This window comes from Mus pahari, chromosome 8 (assembly GCF_900095145.1).
Source record: "Mus pahari chromosome 8, PAHARI_EIJ_v1.1, whole genome shotgun sequence".
In the NCBI taxonomy this organism is placed as follows: domain Eukaryota; kingdom Metazoa; phylum Chordata; class Mammalia; order Rodentia; family Muridae; genus Mus; species Mus pahari.
In genome coordinates this window covers 108,562,736-108,582,572 of record NC_034597.1, presented here as the reverse complement: position 1 = coordinate 108,582,572, position 19,837 = coordinate 108,562,736, and the positions used below count along the sequence as shown (strand labels likewise).

The window sequence follows — 19,837 nt, the reverse complement described above, 5'->3', positions numbered from 1 at the left end:
CCTGGCTGTCCTGGAACTCACTTTGTAGACCAGGCTGGCCTCGAACTCAGAAATCTGCCTGCCTCTGCCTCCCGAGTGCTGGGATTAAAGGTGTGTGTGTACCACCACACCCAGCAATTTGGGTTGTTTTTGAAAATTTACAGTTAGTGTTTCTCAACTCACAATAGCTACATCTCAGACAGCACCCTTGATCAAACACATTATATCTATGGTAAAAGAAAAAAAACAGTCTTCAGTTCTATTATTGATTAGTGTAATTGAATACATTGTGATGTAAGCAGCTTAATATCTGAAATATATTAGAAGGAACTCCGATGGAAACCTTGTTCTCTGAGGGGGAAGTCTGCTGGCAGGGGTGGTTTAGTCTCATGATTGGTGGTCAACCAAGACAGCTCATTCTGTTAGCTAACTCTTATTAAGATGTATGGGTTTTAAAGATTCAGTTTTGTAGTTCTACTTAAAACAAAGCAAGAGAGTTTTGTGTTTGATGCCAGTGAGGGATCACTCAACACACTTGAGCCAAGAGAGAGAGTCCTTGCATAGACTCATACGAATACGAGGAAGGGGTATCTCTCAGTGGCATGGAAGGCCTGCTGTCTTCTGAGGCGCGCTGCCCTGAGCGAGACTGGCTGCCCTGAGTAGGTGACTACTTTTCCTCTGTTCTTTCCACCCACAACCGCCATTCTGATGGCCACACACGTGGGCCTCCCCTGATGTGTTAATGTTTTTTTGTGGGTGGAGAATGGCCTTCTAGAAGATTCCCGAAAGCCACGAGCTAAGGGCTAGTCATCCGTACCTCTTCTCGATATTGCTAATAGGCTTCAACCAGTGGCTTGAGCCGTTTTATCTGCACGCTCTCTAATGGTTTTCCTTTGTCTGCAGAGTCTGCCTGCACCAGTTCCAGTACATGGGGAAGCGATACATAGCCAGGTACTGTGGGCCATCCTGTGAAATGTCGGGCCATTTTCTGTGAGGCTGTGTAGTAATGGTCGACTGTGGTGATTGGCAGGTGCCGGCGACCTTAGCTTGCTACCACGGAATCCAGTCTGGTCATTTCTGTCGCCAGCGTTACTACACCCCTTCTGTCTGGTTTTGTCTCGTGTACCCCTCTCAGACTGACTGACTGTACTGTTGCTAACTTCCTTCTTCATTGATTTCCAGATCCTGACACTCTTCAACATCTCTTTCTCTTCTCCTTAGTTCTCCCTCAGAGAGTTCTTGTCCCTGCTCCCAAACAAAACTGCTGATCCTCACTGAGCTGCTCTTTCTTTTTCTTTCTCCCATAATTAAGATGATGTTATTATCCTGTCTCAAATTTGTGTGGAGTTTTATTGGCCTTTAAAACGGAACCCTGTTTTCTTACTCTGACCAGTCAGTGTGTCCTTGTCTCTCTGGAACTCTTTTGAATGTTATGTCTCCCTCCCCACTGACCTGTTCTGGCCTACACTCTCTTCTGTCTCAGGAGAGCTGCAGGTTCCTCCCCGGACATCTTATCATTACCAGTCCTTCCCCTGACACCCTGTGTATCTGCTGTGTGTCCTTCCGTGTCGGGATGGGAAGGGGGAGGGTCAGAAGCATCCTAGTCTTCTAGTGTTTTTAACAGTTTGATTATAAGTAAACTACATTTGTTTTAAGAAAGTCTGCCAAGTTTAGTTTTAATTGCAATGTGTTTTCTTGTGGTTTGCAGCAGTGAAACAGAACAGACATTAGCAGACACTATGTTTGAGTGTGGTTGGCTTAGACGCCGGCACTCCCCCCCGCTGGGGACAGATCACAACTTTCAGGATCATGTCTTACATCAAGAAATGAAAGCTTGTGTCCTGTTTTTAAAAGAAACAGATTTATGGAGATCACTTTGCATTTTCCTCTTATTAATATTTTGTTTTAACTAAAATGTAATTTTTAAGTTTCGTAGTCTTAACCTGGAGTTTTCATCACCACAGTGATTTTTATGTTTGTTTTCAAGTACACAAATGCAAGTATATACAAGGCGCCTTTATGCCAGTAGACAAGTCTTGACTTCCACTCTCTTGTACTGCCCTGTGATGATGGGCAAGCAGCACAGCTGTTCATCACCACAGAGCGCTGTGCCCCAGGCCTTCTCTGCAGTCACTGCCAGTTACATCTTAGCAAGGCATCTGGAGAATGTTCTGCAGAGTCAGATACAAAGCTGGAGCTTGAGCTGGTGAATGTGGGAAGCTGACAGTTTCCTCTCTGACAAAATATTTTAGAATACTTTGTAGAGCAGTTCTTTGTTCCCTCCCCCACAGTAGATACAAATTTAACGTTTGGAGGGAAACCTGTCACTTTGTAAGCCCTTGTATATACTTGCATTGAATGTGGGCTGTTTAAGAAGGGCTGGGGGGTGGGGGGAGCAGGGTCAGAGGTGTTTTCTCTGTTCCTCGCACTGTGGAAACATCCATCCTGCTTTATAAAGAATTGTCATGGTTTCTGCTGCATGTGACCAAGATGTTGAACCATGACATGAACACTGTCAGTGTTTGCCCTGCACCGCCAGGTTGTGTGAACACTGTGCCTTCTCCTTCACTGGAAAGTCACCCCGCAGCATGCAGTTGACGGTCGTCCGTGCATGTTCCTGTTGTACACACAGTAACACAGTGAGGGGCTTGGTTGGCTCCGGGACGGGGGACAGGTATCGTCCCTGTTCTAGTCAGGTTCTGTCTGCTCTGGCGACGGTACACTGTAGGGAAGTGAGCTATCTGATTGCTAACCCAGACACTTTTCTGTTTTCTCTACTTGACTGCTTGACAAGTTTAACAAAGTGTGTGACACTGCCTCCTGCTTGGGTAAGACATAGGTGTTCAGCTTACTCATTTAACCCCTGCCATTGCATGTGTGTCTTCTGCTTTTATTGGTGGACCTTTTTTTTTTTTTTTTTTTTCAATTGGCATAATAGTCTGCTCTTGCCACATGTCATTCAGGGAGGTTTGCAATGTTTTCTTAGCCGTCAGAATACTGACTATTATCTCCATACTGGAGTGATGCTCTCTGAAATTGCATCCCTAATGAATGTACTTTCTCAGAACGAGAGAGACTCTGCCTTGGCTCCGTCTTGCTGCTTCGAGGCCTAGTGGCTTTGCTGTGCACTGTTGGAGCTGCTGGCTGTCTGTGTCCCTGGCCACGTGGCTGTGTGTAGCCTGACTGCCCCTGTACAATGCTCCAGCTTCACTAACCCTCCCGCCTCGCTTGGAGTAACGCGTCTAACGTTGCTTCTTTCCCATTTCACTCGTGTTACAGGAACCAGGAGGGGTTGGGACCCATAGGTCATGATCGAAAGTCTCAGACATTGCCTGTTTCCCGTAACAGAACAGGAATGATGCATGCCAGATTGCAGCAGCTGGGCAGCCTGGATAACTCTGTCACTTTTAACCACAGTAAGTCCCATGCCAAACCATCGTAACCGCCAAGCCATCTCAGAAGGGAGAGCCCCTGACACACTGTACCGCATCACCAACTTGATTTTTCTTCCAGAGCAAAACAAGTAGGAAGAAGAATTCCCTCCTTGGATGAGAGTCCTGAGCGGTGGGGGTAGCAGAATGTGGAGCCAGATCAATTACAGCACCCACCTCAAAGTGCCCAAACGTCAGGCAGAATTCAGCAGACTCTGTGGCCAGACATTGTCCCGTATTTTAAATTTAGTGCATGCATATTTTTGTTCATTTTATTCTATCCTCTTCTGTCCCCCCTGGCACATCCGGGTCAGATTCGGTCGCCTCTCTTACTCGGTGCATGTAATTGGTTGAGCGCCCACATTCTGACGTTCCGCCCGCAAGCGAATGTTAAGCCCGTGAATCGATTTGTGAGGGTGTGGAAAAGCATCCAGTAACAAAGTGACTTTTTCTGTGTTTTCAGTGTGAGAAAGATATCAAGTGTGCTTGGGATTTCTGTAGACAATGGTAAGACTTAATCAGGTTGGGGCCGCTTCACTCGCAAACAAGACCTTTCCATTCATCTTGCCTAACTGCGGGGCTTTCCTAACTTCACCGTAGAGATCCGCTAGTACGAGGGTCCGTCTTTTTAATTCATTTCTCTCAGTCACCCAGACACCTTCATGTGCTCCTGCTAGATGTTTTGGTGTTTGAATCTTCCTGAGGGTTTCTTAAAGCAGAAAGCCTAAAAGCACCAGCCATGCTGTGCGTGAACAATTAATATGGTCATCCTCGAAGTCTGACTTCCATTCCTGTTGCTTACTCAAAGCCATCCTTCTCTCTCCAAGCATGGCATAGCTAGATCTTAGAAAATCACCTGTTCTCATCTCCGGCGCTGTCTTTAATACATGGTTATTAGTTCTTCCCACCATCTCTAACCCGCTGTGGTTATCATGCCTTTTTCTTCATGCAGGCTCAGTGTAAAAACAATATTCCCACCACCGTGTATTTGAAAGGTAACACAAAGCGAGGGGGTAAAAAGCATAGCAGGGTGTCAGGCGTGGCGGCGTACGCCTTTAACGCAGGAGGGAGAGGGATGGGTCTCTGTGGGCCAGCCAAGGTTACACGGTGAGACCCTGTCTCAAAAAGCCCGTAAAATAAAGCAGCAAACTAATGCACCAGCTCCCTCACGTCGACAGCAAAGTTAGACGTAACATAGACGCCTCACCTAGACTTAGCTCAAGCCAGGGTCCTGTCAGCAGCAGCCTCTGGGGCTGAGACCGAGAGAGCCTCTCACACTTGCCAGTTCCCTGCACATCTACAGCACACTTGGGGCTGCAGCACTTGTGTTTTCAACTCTTTGTCTCTTAGCTCGATGAGCAAGAGGTTAAGTTAAAGCAGAGGACGCCCGGGATCTCGTGACCTTTACTCTCATTCCCGTTTCACAGTAGAATGCAGGTCCCCCCTGCCCCCCCCCACGTGACACGCATGCTGCACTGCCTGCCGGATCTCCTTCTTCCCGGACTATATAACAGAGTAATTTACTACCTGTTGAGATAAACACAGACACTGTGGAGGAATTCCACACAAGCAGATGGAGGCCTTATCTCAGAGGTAGTCGCCATTAGCCCCCTGCTGCAGGTGGATGCCGCAGCAGGAGCCTGGGTTACGGGACAGAGCCGGCCAGCTGCTGGTAGAACAGCCCCGTGAGCTGGGCTGCTCTCCCCTCTGCCTTCCTGCAGCTCACAGAGAAGCTGGCACCCTGCCTCCTTCCTTCCCCGTCAGTTCTCAGTGGCATCCTGTCCTCCTGCGCGGTCAGGAAGCCATGTTCGCTGACTCCGTTCGCCTTGGCCTGTGTCTCTCCAGTCCCTCCTCCTGTGAGGTGGTGCTCCCATAGCTGAATGGCCTGTATCTTCCAGGACTCAGTCTTTCTCCTGACCTCTGGCTTTTACCCTTTCCCACCACCCCCTGTTTCAGCATGTGGAGCCTGGCCAAAAACATGCTAAGAGAATGTCTTCCTGTATCTATCATGTGTACAATGACTCATATGTATGCATATATACCTGTTCATCTCTCCATAGATATTCAGTGGAAGCTTGGGGCCATGCATGCCCCTTTACAAACAAAACTAAACTGAAAATTACACAGCAGTAAGCACAATGCCTTCTCTTAATGCAGCCAACATGAGCCCATAAGTGAGCAGCCTGCCAGGGAGAAGCAGGGGCTGAAGTGAACTTCTCTCAATGGCCATTTCTTTCCTTTTTGTCAGACCTCACCTTGGCCAGCAGGGGGCAGCAAAGGCCTGTGACAACCCATCCTTTGTAGACCTGGTTGTCTGTGCTTTCCCTAAATCCCTGGAGAATCCGTGGTGTCTGCTGCCTGTGGAACACTAGCGTTTCTGAAAATGGTGCATCTTAATAGGTCATCCGAATGTTTATCGCAACTGGACTGGCTCAGAAGTGAGAGGAAAGGGGCAGTTCCGTCTTGAAGCCAGTTGTCTTGGTGTTCTTAAAAAGAACATGAGTGTGCGTTATGTGCTCTTCGGGTTGTGAGGCTGCACACTTGGTACCATTTCAGAGTCAGCCGGCACTTACTCTGCGGTGTTCCTCAAAGACGGTGACCTTGTACCTCGTGGACCATGGCCACAGATAACTCTGCACATGGATCTTTCCATGTGAAGTTAGGGGAGCTAGAAAACTGTGCATCATTCTGCCATAGGATAGGATTCTTTACTCTATACCCCTTGCTCTCCTGTGGGGAAACCTTCTTAGCAGTTAAATGGGAACAACTGACTATTGATCACTTATATTTTTTTTTACATAAAGTGTATTGACCCCCTCATAAAGCCACATGCCATTTGTTAACATATCTAAGATATATTTCTGGATTTGCATTGTAATCCAGAAGGGGAAAAAGTCAAAATGAAAATAGAGATGTTGGTTCCATAGAGGAAAGGCACCCTTGGAGGAGATGGAAGCAGCTGTGAGACTGTGCATCTGACCCATCTTCTGCCTCACGTGTCCTCACGTCAGAAAGGTATTTGTGAGCGACTGTGGGGCTGGCTCCTCCTTTGCCCAAATCACCCTGATGCAGGGTCTCTGGGGAAAAGGACACAGGTGGAGTTGCAAGGCATCAGGCAGGATGAATGCGTAAACCCCAGTCAGGTTTCTTTCTTATAAAGTGAGGCCGTAGAGGAAGCCACTCAGAGAGCTTACCTCTGCGTCCACGTATGCTTGTACACACACAAACACTGTTAGAAAATTAAAACAAGTCTTACAGTAGGCATGAGAGTGGCTTGAAATTTTGACAAATTTGATCTGTGAATTCTGAAGATTTCCAAATCAACCCACAGCATGCCACCTACAGATGCCACCCTTGAAGAAGCCCTGTTGCTCTTACAGGCTTCTGTTGACTACAGTCTGACTATTGCTCCTACAGTCAGGTTGATTACATTTAACAGGTGATCATGGAGGGCTTCTTGGTTTGCGATTTTAAAACAAATCTTGGTTGTGGGACGATAGCTCTGTTAACAAAATGCTTGCTGTGCAAACGTGAGGACCCAAGTTGAGATTCCCACTGTCCACATAAAAGCTGGTGTGTATCTGTAACCCCAGCTCTGGGGACATGGAGTTAGTGACTCCTGAGGGCTCTCTGGCCACCCAGTCTGGCCAAAACAGGAAGTTCCAGGTTCAGGAAGAGGCCCTGTCTGAAGAAATAAGTTAGAGGAGGGTAGGTAACTTGTTCAACCACTAAAGACGCTTGCTGCTAAACCTGACCACTTGGGTTTAGTCTCCAGGGCCCTCCAAAGGTGCATACACTTTTGTTTATATTCAGATAATGAAACAAAGTCTTAAACTTTCTTACAAAGTGAGAGCCGTAGAGGAAGCCACTCAGCGAGCTTACCTCTGCTTCCACGCATGTTCTCACACACAACACTGTTACAAAATTAAAACAGGTCTTACTGTAGGCATGACAGCGGCTTGAAAGTTTTACAAATTTGATCTGTAAATCCTGAGGACTCCCAAACCAGCCCTCAGCTTGCCACCTAAAAATGTCACCCTTGGAGAAGACCTGCTGCTCCTACAGGCTGAGCAAGGTGGAGGGAATTCACAGTGCTGCAACACACTACTGCCCCCTAGTGGAAGTAGTGGTATTTTTGTGACTTTCAATTAATGTTCTAGTTAATGTACAGCATTGGTTTCCTATGACATTTTCGTACCAGTATATCAGGTACCTACCCACCTCATCCCCCTCCCCTTATCCACTGTCTTGCTGTTCCCAAGAGATTGGGTAGATGGGGTCATGGCTAAGCATGGTGTGATAGCTTAGAGAAATCTTATCATTACCGTATTTCTGTACATGTATACATAATTCTATCACTTAAGTAGCCTGGCACATCAATTCTGTTTTAAAACAACACATGTCAAGTTCTGGCTTTAGACCAGGAGTAGGTGGTCAGTGCTACGGGAATTGCTCAGTAGAAAGCCATCTTGTTTAAAATGGCTACTTGAATGCCCTTAGCCTATATGTTTTATAGAAAGAAAAGGACAATTCTATAAAGAGAAAACAAAATTGCCATTAAGCCATGTTCTAGTCTTAGGTCAGACCATAGCAGCTCCTTAAAGGTCCCTTTGACCTGTACACATATTTTTGGCTGGCCTGATCACAGGTGCTGATGTTTTTGGCTTTGGTCTCCTCTTTCCATGGTTTATATATCTTTAATAGTATTCATCAATACTTCTTTCTTTCACTCTCTCTTTATCTTACCACAGCCCACCCAGTACATGAATGCCTCGGCTTGTGCAAAGGCAGTTCAGATGTCCTTAATGCACCTAAATAGCCACCTTTCTTTTCTCTAGAAAACTGCTTGTTTAGAAACAAAGAATTGGAATTAACATAATGTTAAACATATTCTATATCCTCATGAGGAGGTAGACATCTCTGACACAAGGGGGACTGAGAACCACAGATGTAAAAGCTCAGAACCACCTATTGAAAAGCAGAGTTGGATGAACACACTTGATAGAGCTTGCATGGCAGTCTTAAAGCATCTCTGTGGCTTTAAAAGCTCCTCTGTAGTATTTGCAGAACTATAGCTCATATTTCCTTCAGTCAGAACAAGGTCCTACTATCTCTTCTTTCCTCCTATTTGCTTGTATCAGTCCCCTGGTGCAGTGACACAAATAGAAATTTAGAGTGTAGGTTCTGGGTTGAGGGGGACAGTTCCCATTAATAATCTCAAGGAAATTCTATGGGTTTTCTGTACTTTATTTTTGGATCGCTGAACTAATGCCTTCCTCTCTGGAGTATTAAAAAAAAAAAAAAAAGTGACCAGTTAGTAAGTGTTGCTTTCCGTCTCTCCTGGGAGAAAGTCTTTACATTGTGTCCTGTTGTGTTGCCATCTTTCTGTATAAGCAAAGACACCATGGTAACATCTTTACATCCTCTCTGTGTGTTTCTGCTAATACATTCCATTTCATAATTTAATATCTCAAATTGTTGAACTGCATTTATATCATTACTAAATTGATTTTGCAGCCACTGTTGAAGATTGAAATATTTGTGTAAATTGTATATGATGAAGCTAAATTTACATGGCAAGTTCTTCTGGTTCTCTCCTCTGCATAGGCATATCTTTCCAATATACTGGCTTTTACGCTTGTTGTTAAAGCAAGTAGAAGACTATTTGCAGTACAGTCAACTCTTGATTATCACTTGTGGCTCTAGTCCTACCGACTTAATGCATTCTGTTGCTCACTTGGTACTAGGCACATTTTTATGAACCTCACACTATTAATTTATCCTCACTAAGGTCTTTGAAGTGTGGATAACTTTACCCCTGCCCTATAGATGAGGATGCTAACTGGTAAAGAGGTTAGCTAACTCGCCCAAAGCCATATGCAGATAAAGAAGTGCAGCTGGACCGAGAGACCAGCTGTCAGCCCCGTATCAGGTGCCTGTCACCTGCTTGGTAGGATGTTGGAGCATTGTCAGCACTCTGGCCATTGTGACCGCTCAGCTGTGCGGCTGATGGACTGTGTCTGTCCTGGTGGGCCATGCTGGCACTGCCATTTTACTGCCTTGGCGACTTCATTCAAGTCCCGTGGCCTGTCTGTGCCCTTTCCCTATCTGCAGAAAGTGTTTAATAAGGTGCACACTTCACAGGGCTGCCGAGTAACTGGAGAATAGTATGGAGCTCCAGGGCTCGGCTGGCACAGAGCAAGCACGCTGTAAATGGCTGCTGCTGTCATGGAGCCTCCAGAGCTGAAACAGACGCCCCATGAATGAAAACATTATTAATGCCACCTCCCTACAGAGCCAAGGGGGGAAGAGGGCTCTGACAGGAGACGTTCTGTAAATAATCAAAAGTTGACTGTCACTGCTGCACCCCACGACCCTGTTGCCTGTACCCCCAGACAGTAATGCTGTGCTGGTTCACACAGGCTACGGCCACTCGGAGGCAGATGCTGTTCACCAGTCGCTTCTCGAAGCCAACATCGCCACTGAGGTCTGCCTCACAGCCCTGGACACCCTCTCGCTGTTCACACTGGCCTTTAAGGTTCGTATTAAACTTAGCACGCTGTTCAAGGTCGGATGTTTTTAATCTGACGAATCCACTCAGCTTATTAAGCTCACCAACACAGGCGTGGCGTGCGTTGTTACTTGAGCTGGTTTTGCCTCTCTAGAGGCCGTTAGTCTCCAGGTTCCCTGAGTGAAGCACCAGCAGTGAGTGGAGCGATTCCCTTTATTATGTGTAATAAAGCTTAGCTGGCCCACGTGTGCTGCATGTGTGAATGCCACAGGCTGTCCCTGGAGGCAGTTGGCTTGGCTAGGAGGAAGCCCTTTTCCTAAGCCCTCCGTATGATAACCACAGGGAGGTTACCAGGCATTTATGCTTTGAGTATCTGTAAATATGGCCAAATGTCTTAAATTAGATATTTAAAGAGAGGCACAATTAAGTATAAATTCATCTTTTCCAAATTATTTATTTAAAGTATTGAGTTAGTAATCAAAGTAGTGGGTTTGATTGTAATGTTTTTATGCATGTGTGCCATCGTATCGTGTTCTGTCTCTTAGGAGCCTAAGGCTTCCCAGTCTCTGCTCATGGGTCCCTTCCGTTTCTAGTCTAGAAAGAAAACATTGTGTCAGTATTACTATCTATGAATGTTGCAACCGTATGTTTAGCTACAAAGGTCTTAGGGAAATGTAACCAAAGTCCTGCTCCCCTTTGTTTTCTCTGTTTTATAAAATGTATTTCTTAGGCAGGGGTGGGGCTTAGCTCAGTTGACAATACTTGCCTAGAATGCATGACATGACGCTCAAGGTGTGACTGATGCTGTCTCAGAAACCAGGAGTGGTGCATGTCATCCTATCACATGGGAGACGGAAGTAGAGGATCAAAGTTCAATGTCATCCTTGGCTGCATAGAGATGCAGGCCAGCCTGGGCTACATGAGACTATCACAGAAAATTTTCTTTCTCTTTACTGGTGACAGTAAAAATAATGACCCCCCCCCCATATCATGTCACTTTACTATAGTGTGTCCTCTCCTGAGGTACCAAGCCATCTGTGTCCCCCACCAAGTGTATTTCTAGGAACCCAGCTGAGATGGAGGGAAACACAGTCACAGACTCGGGTTGTAGAGCAGTGTGTGCTTATTACATAGAGCCCTTTATTGTGGCTGCCTCTCCTGCGAGCTTGTTAGAACTGCCAGTTCTCTGGCCTGAGCCCTGATGTGACAGATGAGGCGCTCTGGGTGTGAGGTCCCCACACTTCGGAAGCTCACTCACTCTGCCAAGACCTGTCACCAACCTGCTAGCTTCGGTGTAAAGAGCTTTGCCTAGGCCTCGAAGGTTTGAATGAGAACACGTTCAGCACCGTGCACTGTACCTGGGCTGAGTGAAATCCTCTAGTCCAGGCCATCAGTTCAGCTTGTTTCTATCCTCTCTGCCTGGAAAGAGGCAGGAGACTGGAGGAAGGACCCGTGCAGAGCAGGTACAGATAGGAAGGCTACAAGGTAGCCCAAGAGCATCATGGGTGACTGTCCCACTCCTTGCAGCTAACAGCTGACTCTATGCCTGAGGCGGAATTTCTCCATGCTGGGATTTCTGACCTCAGTCTGTGACAGTGGGGATACAAGACCGGTTTTAGAGCTGCCGGTTCACGGAAGAGACTGTCAGGGAGTGGTTTACCTGTACAGATCCTTGCATGTTTAAGCTATGAGTGTTGTCCCTCCAAACCGTGTGACTACTGAGTGCCCAGAAAACCTGGCTGGGGAAGAACCTCACTTTGGGAGGACAGGACTCATGGTGCCCACCCATCAATTCGCTGACATCTATAATGGTACCCCCATGTCAGAACTCACATACCACTTAATGTCAGCTCCGAATATCCATTGCTGACATGCGGTTAGAAATGAGTATCTGGGAACCCGGTCAGTACCAAGGCTGTGAACCATGCTGCAGATTTCTAGATTAACTGCCCCTGCGGTGGTGAACGTTCCAACGGTCTTTCTCGATCTGGAGGAGCATTCTGTACTTTCCTCGGAGTGCTTGTAGCAGAGTCTGTTTGTCTCAGTGCTTGGAAGATACCGTCATTTAGTGTATACACAGGACGACATGTTGTAAAGATGTTATCCTTGTCTAACGTTGATGCCAATGTGTTTCAGAACCAGCTCCTAGCTGACCATGGGCATAATCCCCTCATGAAGAAAGTTTTTGATGTCTACCTGTGTTTCCTCCAAAAACACCAGTCAGAAATGGCTTTAAAAAATGTCTTTACTGCCTTAAGGTCACTAATTTATAAGGTAGGTTACTTCAAGGCAGTGGGCTCGCTGGTGGTTATGGATTTCTCGTCTTCTGCCGAGAGCGGAGGCCATCTCAGGAGCACTGACCTTGTTGCTCTGTCTGCCTGTGCTTGGTTCTAGTTCCCCTCGGCGTTCTACGAGGGGCGGGCGGACATGTGTGCCTCCCTGTGCTATGAGGTCCTCAAGTGTTGCAACTCCAAGCTCAGCTCCATCCGGACGGAGGCCTCCCAGCTGCTCTACTTCCTGATGAGGAACAACTTCGACTACACTGGGAAGAAGTCTTTTGTTCGGACACACTTACAGGTGAGTGTGCTTTCGCTGTCCCAGGGCAGGGGTGTCACCGAGGGCCAGTCACCCTGACCAGTACCGTTCCACCGAAGGCCATGAGTGGAGAGCTGGAGGTCACGTGTGCTGCTAGAGTTTGTTTCATATCCTGTGTTCTTACAGAGCCTGGCCTGGCATGTCTCATCATTAGCTCGATATCTAGATATTGATTCAGGATTGAACTAACTGATACTCTTTTGGATCAAGGTACTTAATATTAAGTCCTTAAAAAACAAAAATCCAAAATAGGTTTTCTGTCTTCTCTTTATGAGTATAGCTCCTGTCTGTGCAGTTAAAACATCCAGAATTCTCTGCTCTGAGAGCCAGCTAAGATAACAAGTCCTGTGTGCTTTTGTGTAGCATGTAATTACTAAAAACAATCAACGCTAACACCAGCTACTCACTGGCAAAGTGGTCTCCCTGCACCTGTGGCTATCCCCAAGAGGCCGTCCACCCAATTTCGTATCTTCCCAGACCATCCACCTCCTGCTAGCCCCTGCAGGACTGGCTGCTGCTGACTCTAAACCCCTAATGAGTAAAGACTCTAGAGGCTTGTAATTTATCAGTCAGATTTATAACAGTAAATTCTCAACCCCCAAAATGCCCACACAAAGAACTCAAAACTCAATTGATATAAACACAAGTTGCACACCTAGATGGGGCAAACGCACCCATCATTACCCTATTGTCCTTCTGTGATATCCATAGCTACCCATGTCTGTGAAGCGGCGTGGATCAGGTTCATCTTCCTCTCCTATAGGTCACATCTCGTCTCCTCGTCTCCGTCTCTGTCTCCCTGCCTCTCTCTGTCCTGTCTCTAAAACTCTCAGCTCGTCTTCTTTTTCTGCTGCCCAATCACGGGCTGTAGCCTTATCTTTTCACCTGTGTAGGGACAGCAACCTACACTTTTGTGGATGTGTTTTCTGAGGACACGTGATGGGAGAACCTTTCCCATCTGTAGTTGTCCCTTTCTTATGTAGTAGTCATTGTCTGCAGACCTAACTGCTAGGACTGAGGACTACAACCAGGAACAGAACAGATCCTCCCCTGGCCCTCCTGAAGAGGGCCTCAGACCCTTCGTGCACGCAAGGCCAGCATTCCCATGGAGATTCTTGAGGGAACCTGGAAGAGCACCTGGTTAGGGAAGCTGGGGAGCAGGGGCGGCTCCTCAGGAGCCTGGAGGATGAAGGTGGGTGGCTTGAAAGGCATTAGGCGTGTTCCATCCGGACCTTGGGTGCACTGAGGGAGTCACCCACCTGGGAACCTAGAAAAGCCCTTCATGCTTATAACATAGGTGAGAAGTTACAGAAGACATGCTGTCACACATCCAAATCTTTGTGTGTTCGGAAGACCCACCCACTTGAGCTCCAGTTTTCAGAGCAGATCTTAAGGGTGCATACTTCATCAACAGAGAACACTGTGCAATCTTGGTCAAAGAGGATGAGACTCTGGATGAGGGATGGTGATCGGAAGGAAGCAGGGATTCACTTGGCAGTGCTCAGTGGCTATAGTCGGAGGGCCTCCACGTTGGTGCTCAAGCACCTGAGTCTAGGCAGTGCTGTTCACAGACTCCGCACGGGCAGAGTTAAGGCAGTGCTGTACATAGACTCCACACGGCAGAGTCAAGGCAGTGCTGTACATAGACTCCGCAAGGGCAGATTGCACATTGCATAGTTGACAACTGCACGTTCTGTTAAAAGAGAAAAATGCCTTCTACCCACTGAATATTTAATGTGTGTGAGCTCAAAACAAAACTGAGGGGAGCGTAATATGGTTTCCCTTCTTACCCATAATGCAGTGGGTAAGCGGCAACCCAAGTGGTGTGGGTGTGTTTGTTGCCTCTCTGCTCTTTCTGATTCGCCTCTTTAAATGCATTAGGGAAAACAATCAACTTCTGGAATGATTTTTTAATATGATTTGAAAACAAATCTCTGACTCTGTTGCCCACACTGTGGGGTTCCCCAGCCCACACATCTTCCCTTACAGAGGCTTCATGCACATCCTAACTGAGCCCAGAAGCTGAACCTGGCCATCATATGAAGGTGAATTGATTGCTTGTGTGTCTGTCCCTAAGGTCATCATCTCTGTCAGCCAACTGATTGCAGATGTGGTTGGCATTGGAGGAACCAGATTCCAACAGTCCTTGTCTATCATCAACAACTGTGCCAACAGCGACCGGCTCATCAAGGTGAGTAACTTCCGTTTTCACCCCAAGTCTAGTGGGTGATGTCATAAGTCCTTTCTTCTCTCCTGTCTAGTGGGTGGCGTCATGTGTCCTCCCCTCTTCTCTGTCTAGTGGGTGATGTCATGAGCCCTTCCTCTCTCCCCTATCCAGTGAGTGACATCATAAGTCCTTCCCTCTCCCCTGTCTAGTAGGTGATGTCATGAGTTCTTCCTCTTCCCTGTCTAATGGGTGATGTCATGTGTTTTCCCCTCTCCTCTATCTAGTGGGTGATTTCATAAGTCCTTCCTCTCCCATCTACTACTGGGTGACGTCATGAGTCCTTCTTCTCTCCCTTGTCTAGCACACCAGCTTTTCCTCTGATGTGAAAGATTTGACCAAGAGGATCCGCACAGTCCTGATGGCCACAGCCCAGATGAAGGAACACGAGAATGACCCGGAGATGCTAGTGGACCTCCAGTACAGCCTGGCTAAGTCCTATGCCAGCACCCCTGAGCTCAGGAAGACGTGGCTGGACAGCATGGCAAGGATCCATGTTAAAAATGGGGATCTCTCAGAGGTAGGGAGCCCTGCCTACCTCTTGACTGAGTTTTTAGGAAATAGTTATCCTCCATTCCCTGAAGCTACTTTCGAGGAAAATTGTACCACTGATCGAGACAAGCCAATGGAAGTTGTCCGGTGCCTCACACACATATGTGAACAGGAGTTCCAGGCTTGGAGTGATGTCCCAGGTGTCTGGGCATTTTAGTCACTGGAAACAGAGCATAAGGGGTTACCTGCATATTTATGTAGCTGCCTGCCACTTCTATGTTCTCCTGCACCGAGACTTCTCTGTGGTTAGATTTCATAGTAGAATTAGCTTTTCCTGTTACAATAATTGTAAGGAATCCTGTTCTCCTGTTTGGGATGTGTAGCAGGTATTTGAACGTTCCCATCTGTTCAGAGCAAACACATTGCAGTATGTAGCTCGCATGGCTGGGAGCAGACATGGGAGACAGTCTTTGAACCCAGGACTACACATTTCCTAACTCTCTGGCGTTACATAAAGGTGGTAACCTTCCTTAGGCCCTTTGTGCCTTGATGGCATCATGTAAAATAAAAAAATTCAAGAAAACTTAATGACTACACACGGGATTTGTGTTCCCATGAGAGCAATTCAGGGTTTGTGGCAGGACACATTTGCGTGTGGCAGCCATGTTGCCAAAGCGAGAGTATTCACTTGGACTTTGACGTCTCTGTGGCTATTCAGTGATTCAGATCCTAAGTCTGAAAGATCTGTCACTGTTCATCAGGGTGACGTGCTGAAGCATACACAGTCCCTTGTGCGTGAACACAAACATGCACATGGCTATCATGACAAGGAAGTTAGGGTAGTAGTGTTCTATCATTCCTAGAGTCTAAGATTTCTTTTTACATGATTTATACAGCCCAGGTCTCTTAGAAGCAGAATTCAGCTGTCAACAAACAACCACAAACTGTACTACAAACTGGGTGGCTTATCAAACGGAAGTTTGTTCCCTTACAGTGGGGAACTTAGTGATCCCAGGTCTAGGTGTTGGTAGGGCCTGCTCTCTGAGCATCCAGGGGAGAATGTGTCCCCTGCCTCTCTCCTAGCTGCTCATTTTGCTAGCATTCATCCCCTGGCGTCCCCTGTCATATGGACTCCTCTGTCATAGGTCTCTTCTCCGTTACAGCACAGTTGTACTGAGTTCACGGCCCAACCAGTACTACTGTGACTTCATTTTACCTAATAACAACAACCCTATTTCCAAATTGTGTTCCACTTCTGTTTCCATGAGAAAAATACGCAAAAGCAGCTGAGAGGCGGGAAGTCCATCTCCGTGTCACAGTCCGTCATTGGGGGTGAGGGGGTAGATTCGAGGCAGGGGCATCACAGCAACACGGGCAACCGCTTGCACCGGTGCTGCCGGCCAGCCTTCCTGCCGCTCAGCTCGCCCCGGAGGACACACACGTCACGAGATTGCCTTTTGCTTCACTGTAGTTGGCACTGTGCAGTTTCTCAGAGAGCTCTTGGTTAGTTCCTTCCTGTGACTGCTAGCTGTGTGCTGTGAAACTGGAGGACCATGTACAGTGGGAACACATTACAGTCAGATAGCCTAGTGGACAGAACTCCCAGAGGCTTTCCTCCACAGCTAGGCACAGGTCAGAGTGCCCACAACACACAGCCTCTACACACAGGCAGGTGCTCGTTCAATACCTAAGGGCGCCACATGGTGGCAGCACCCACCTGACGAAGACTGCCTGGTGCTGGAGCCTCATGGTCTAAGTTCCAACACTTGGCCTTTGATTTTGGTAATAACTGGGTAACTTAGTGAAAGGAGTTATTTGTTCTCTCATTTTTAAAGGCATTTATAGTATTGATCTCTGTGGGCAGGGAAACTTGAAGCTAAGGCATGCTGAACACACATATTACCCTCACCCCAGCCCAGTTTCTTGGTGTGAAAGAAAGAAAGAAAGAAAGAAAGAAAGAAAGAAAGAAAGAAAGAAAGAAAGAAAGAAAGAAAGAAAGAAGAAAGAAAGAAAAAGAAAGGAAGAAAGAAAGAAAGGAAGAAAGGAAGGAAGGAAGGAAGGAAGGAAGGAAGGAAGGAAGGAAAATACAGCCTTGAGTGTTCAAATTGGAGGAACATGGGCTGGGAGATAGCTTAGCAGTTAAGAGCACACTGCTCTTCCAGAGGCTCTGAGTTTGGTTCCCAGCACCCACACTGAACACCACACAGCCACCCAGAGCTCTACGGGCACCTGAACACATGTGCAGGTGGAATTTCAAACAGATTCACACACACACACACACACACACACACACAAACAAAAACAAGTATTTAAAAATAAATTAAGTTGAAAGAAAATTTTATTAGCTGAAATGTGAGTCTAGGAAGAAAACGTTTTCTTTACATACTTACTGTTTTGCTTTAAGAAAAGTGTCATGACCCTCATCACTCAGGTTCTGCCTTTTGCGCTAAGATACAGCAGTTATAAATGGGAAGGAAGCCCAGCAGTTGCCTGGCGTCTGTCTCGCTGCTCTGCTGTCAATCGCTGGTATCTTAGGAGCTGAGGAGAGGGCATTCCTCCTGAAGGCACAGGGCTCTGAGCGATTGTTCTGAGCTTTTTGTCGCTGTCTTTCATTCCAGGCGGCAATGTGCTATGTCCACGTGACAGCCTTGGTGGCAGAATATCTCACACGGAAAGGTAAGGATGCGCTCGGGCCTCGAGAAGAGGGCATTCAGGAGGATCGGGAGGCAAGGCACTGCACTGCACACACTGATGGCTTTTTACCCCTGGTTGCAGCATTTAGTTGCAAAGCAAAAGCGCCCATGTTACGGAGAGGATGTCATGTCGTCCTAGCTTCGTAATAAGCTTCGCATCTGGCTGCCCCTGACCAGCTCATATGAGCTAAAATGAATTTATTTCCCCTTGGGATATTTTCCCACCAGAACTGTTAATCAGTCGGTGGCAGTTTTAAGGGGAAGTCGTTGCACAGAGTTCCTGGAATGTAACCCTGTTGTCTTTATGCCAGGAGAAGGCAGCCATGCCAGCAGGGGGTCTTAGAGGGATCGGGATGCCCCACAGTTGTGTGTCATACACTTGTCCCCCTGAGTTCGTTCATGGTTCCTCGTGGTTAAGCAGTTACCTGGTGCAGCCTTCGGGGTGACATTTGGTTCTATATAGTATTGGGGTTCTGGGGAAGCTGGCAGTCCACACACATAGTACCGACGAGCAGCAGTCCCTAGCCCAAGCTCATGAGGTGTGCTCTTACACAGTGAGAAGCATTATCCAGTCACAGGTGCCAAGGTCCTGACATGTCTATCCTGTAGAAAGGGACTGTCGGACAGCAGAGACGGAGAGAGGAAATCACTTAGTATTTCCTGCCAAGTCGCTTTATCAGGTGATACATTTCCTTGTGTTTAGAAGCTGACCTAGCACTCCAGCGGGAGCCGTCTGCCTTCCCCTACAGCCATAGCACCTGCCAGAGGAAGAGCCGGGGAGGTGAGCCTTAGGGTCACCCAGCTCCCCAGGGTCCCCAGCTGCTCTGTTCTTGTGGCACTCCAGGGCTGTGGCGGTGTGTGCGTGTCTCTCCCTCTGTACCTGGGCTTCGAGGGTCTCTCTCGGCCGTCCCTGTGTGACTGGCACTGGAAAGGAAAGAGCTTTGAGCTTTGTGGTTCTCGTTGCACTGGCCGAAACATCAGTGGTTGATTTCATGTCTTTGTTTTAGGGGTGTTAATGTCTCCTCAGGTTCTTAGATCAGAGCTTTTCTGTGGGGACTCTTTGCTTTCCATATCAGATCAAAGCAAGGCTGTGTGAGCACCATGGTGCAAATTCTGGCTAACTCAGGACTGACTGGAAATGACTAACTCGGGATTGACTGGAAACCTGAACAAATGTGTAGCAGAAATGTCTATGCCTTTCTCACACATGTCACACCACTGATACTGAGCTGGCTAAGATGGTGTCCCATCACCCACCTTGATCTCAAGGAGTTGACCTTTACCCCAATGCTGATACAGTAGCTAACAGTATCAGATTCTGAGGCCGGGAACTGCTGCTTCTTGCTTCTCTAGCCAAGGCAGTCCCTCGCTCACAGGCGGGACTGCCTGTTCCCGGAAGAGGTCGGATGGGAGGGCTCCAGTCTGTGGGTCGTCCCTGCTGAATGGGTGAGATGCCTGACCACTGGGAGGAAGCAACTGTCTTTGAGCCACTTATGTCTCAGTGGTTGGCCTTGGTTTCCCTGGTGTCTGACTAAGGATCTTTCCACCTAATCGGGTTTTCATTTCTGTGTTAATTTGCCACTAGCTTGACTCAACCATAATTTTTCAGCATATAGCTTATCTGAAGGCTAAATGGATTAAGGTGGGTAACAAAATGAAAAAGTTGAGAGGCTAGAGGTAAAGTGTGGGGAAATGTCTAGAGAGAGGCCACGCTGGTCCCCAGCCTCCTGTGTGGACTCTGGGCTCACACGGGAGAGATTTCCACAACAGCTGTTTACTTCCATGTGGAAATACACGGGCAGGAGGAACCCGCCACATTCAGCTTGACGGTGCTCCCACCGTGAGTCTATTCAGCTTGACGGTGCTCCCACCGTGAGTCCATTCAGCTTGACGGTGCTCCCACCGTGAGTCC

At 47.4% G+C, this 19,837-nt stretch overlaps 1 protein-coding gene across 23 annotated transcripts in view; it reads left to right on the top strand.

Annotated features, from left to right (window-relative positions):
- Dock9 (dedicator of cytokinesis 9) overlaps nt 1–19,837 on the top strand; it is a 258,321-nt gene that overhangs the window by 204,126 nt on the left and 34,358 nt on the right. For 5 of the 23 annotated variants that reach the window (XM_021203260.2, XM_029541773.1, XM_029541771.1 and 2 more), the window contains exons 37-44: nt 883–930; nt 3,874–3,917; nt 9,833–9,948; nt 12,058–12,195; nt 12,316–12,498; nt 14,594–14,707; nt 15,045–15,260; nt 17,851–17,908. In XM_021203260.2, coding sequence (XP_021058919.1) covers nt 883–930; nt 3,874–3,917; nt 9,833–9,948; nt 12,058–12,195; nt 12,316–12,498; nt 14,594–14,707; nt 15,045–15,260; nt 17,851–17,908 — 917 coding nt within the window. Of the gene's footprint in view, nt 1–882; nt 931–2,773; nt 2,808–3,258; nt 3,396–3,873; nt 3,918–9,832; nt 9,949–12,057; nt 12,196–12,315; nt 12,499–14,593; nt 14,708–15,044; nt 15,261–17,850; nt 17,909–18,628; nt 18,707–19,837 lie in introns of those variants that run through there. The other 18 variants (XM_021203261.1, XM_021203262.2, XM_029541772.1 and 15 more) reach the window with 6 other exon arrangements.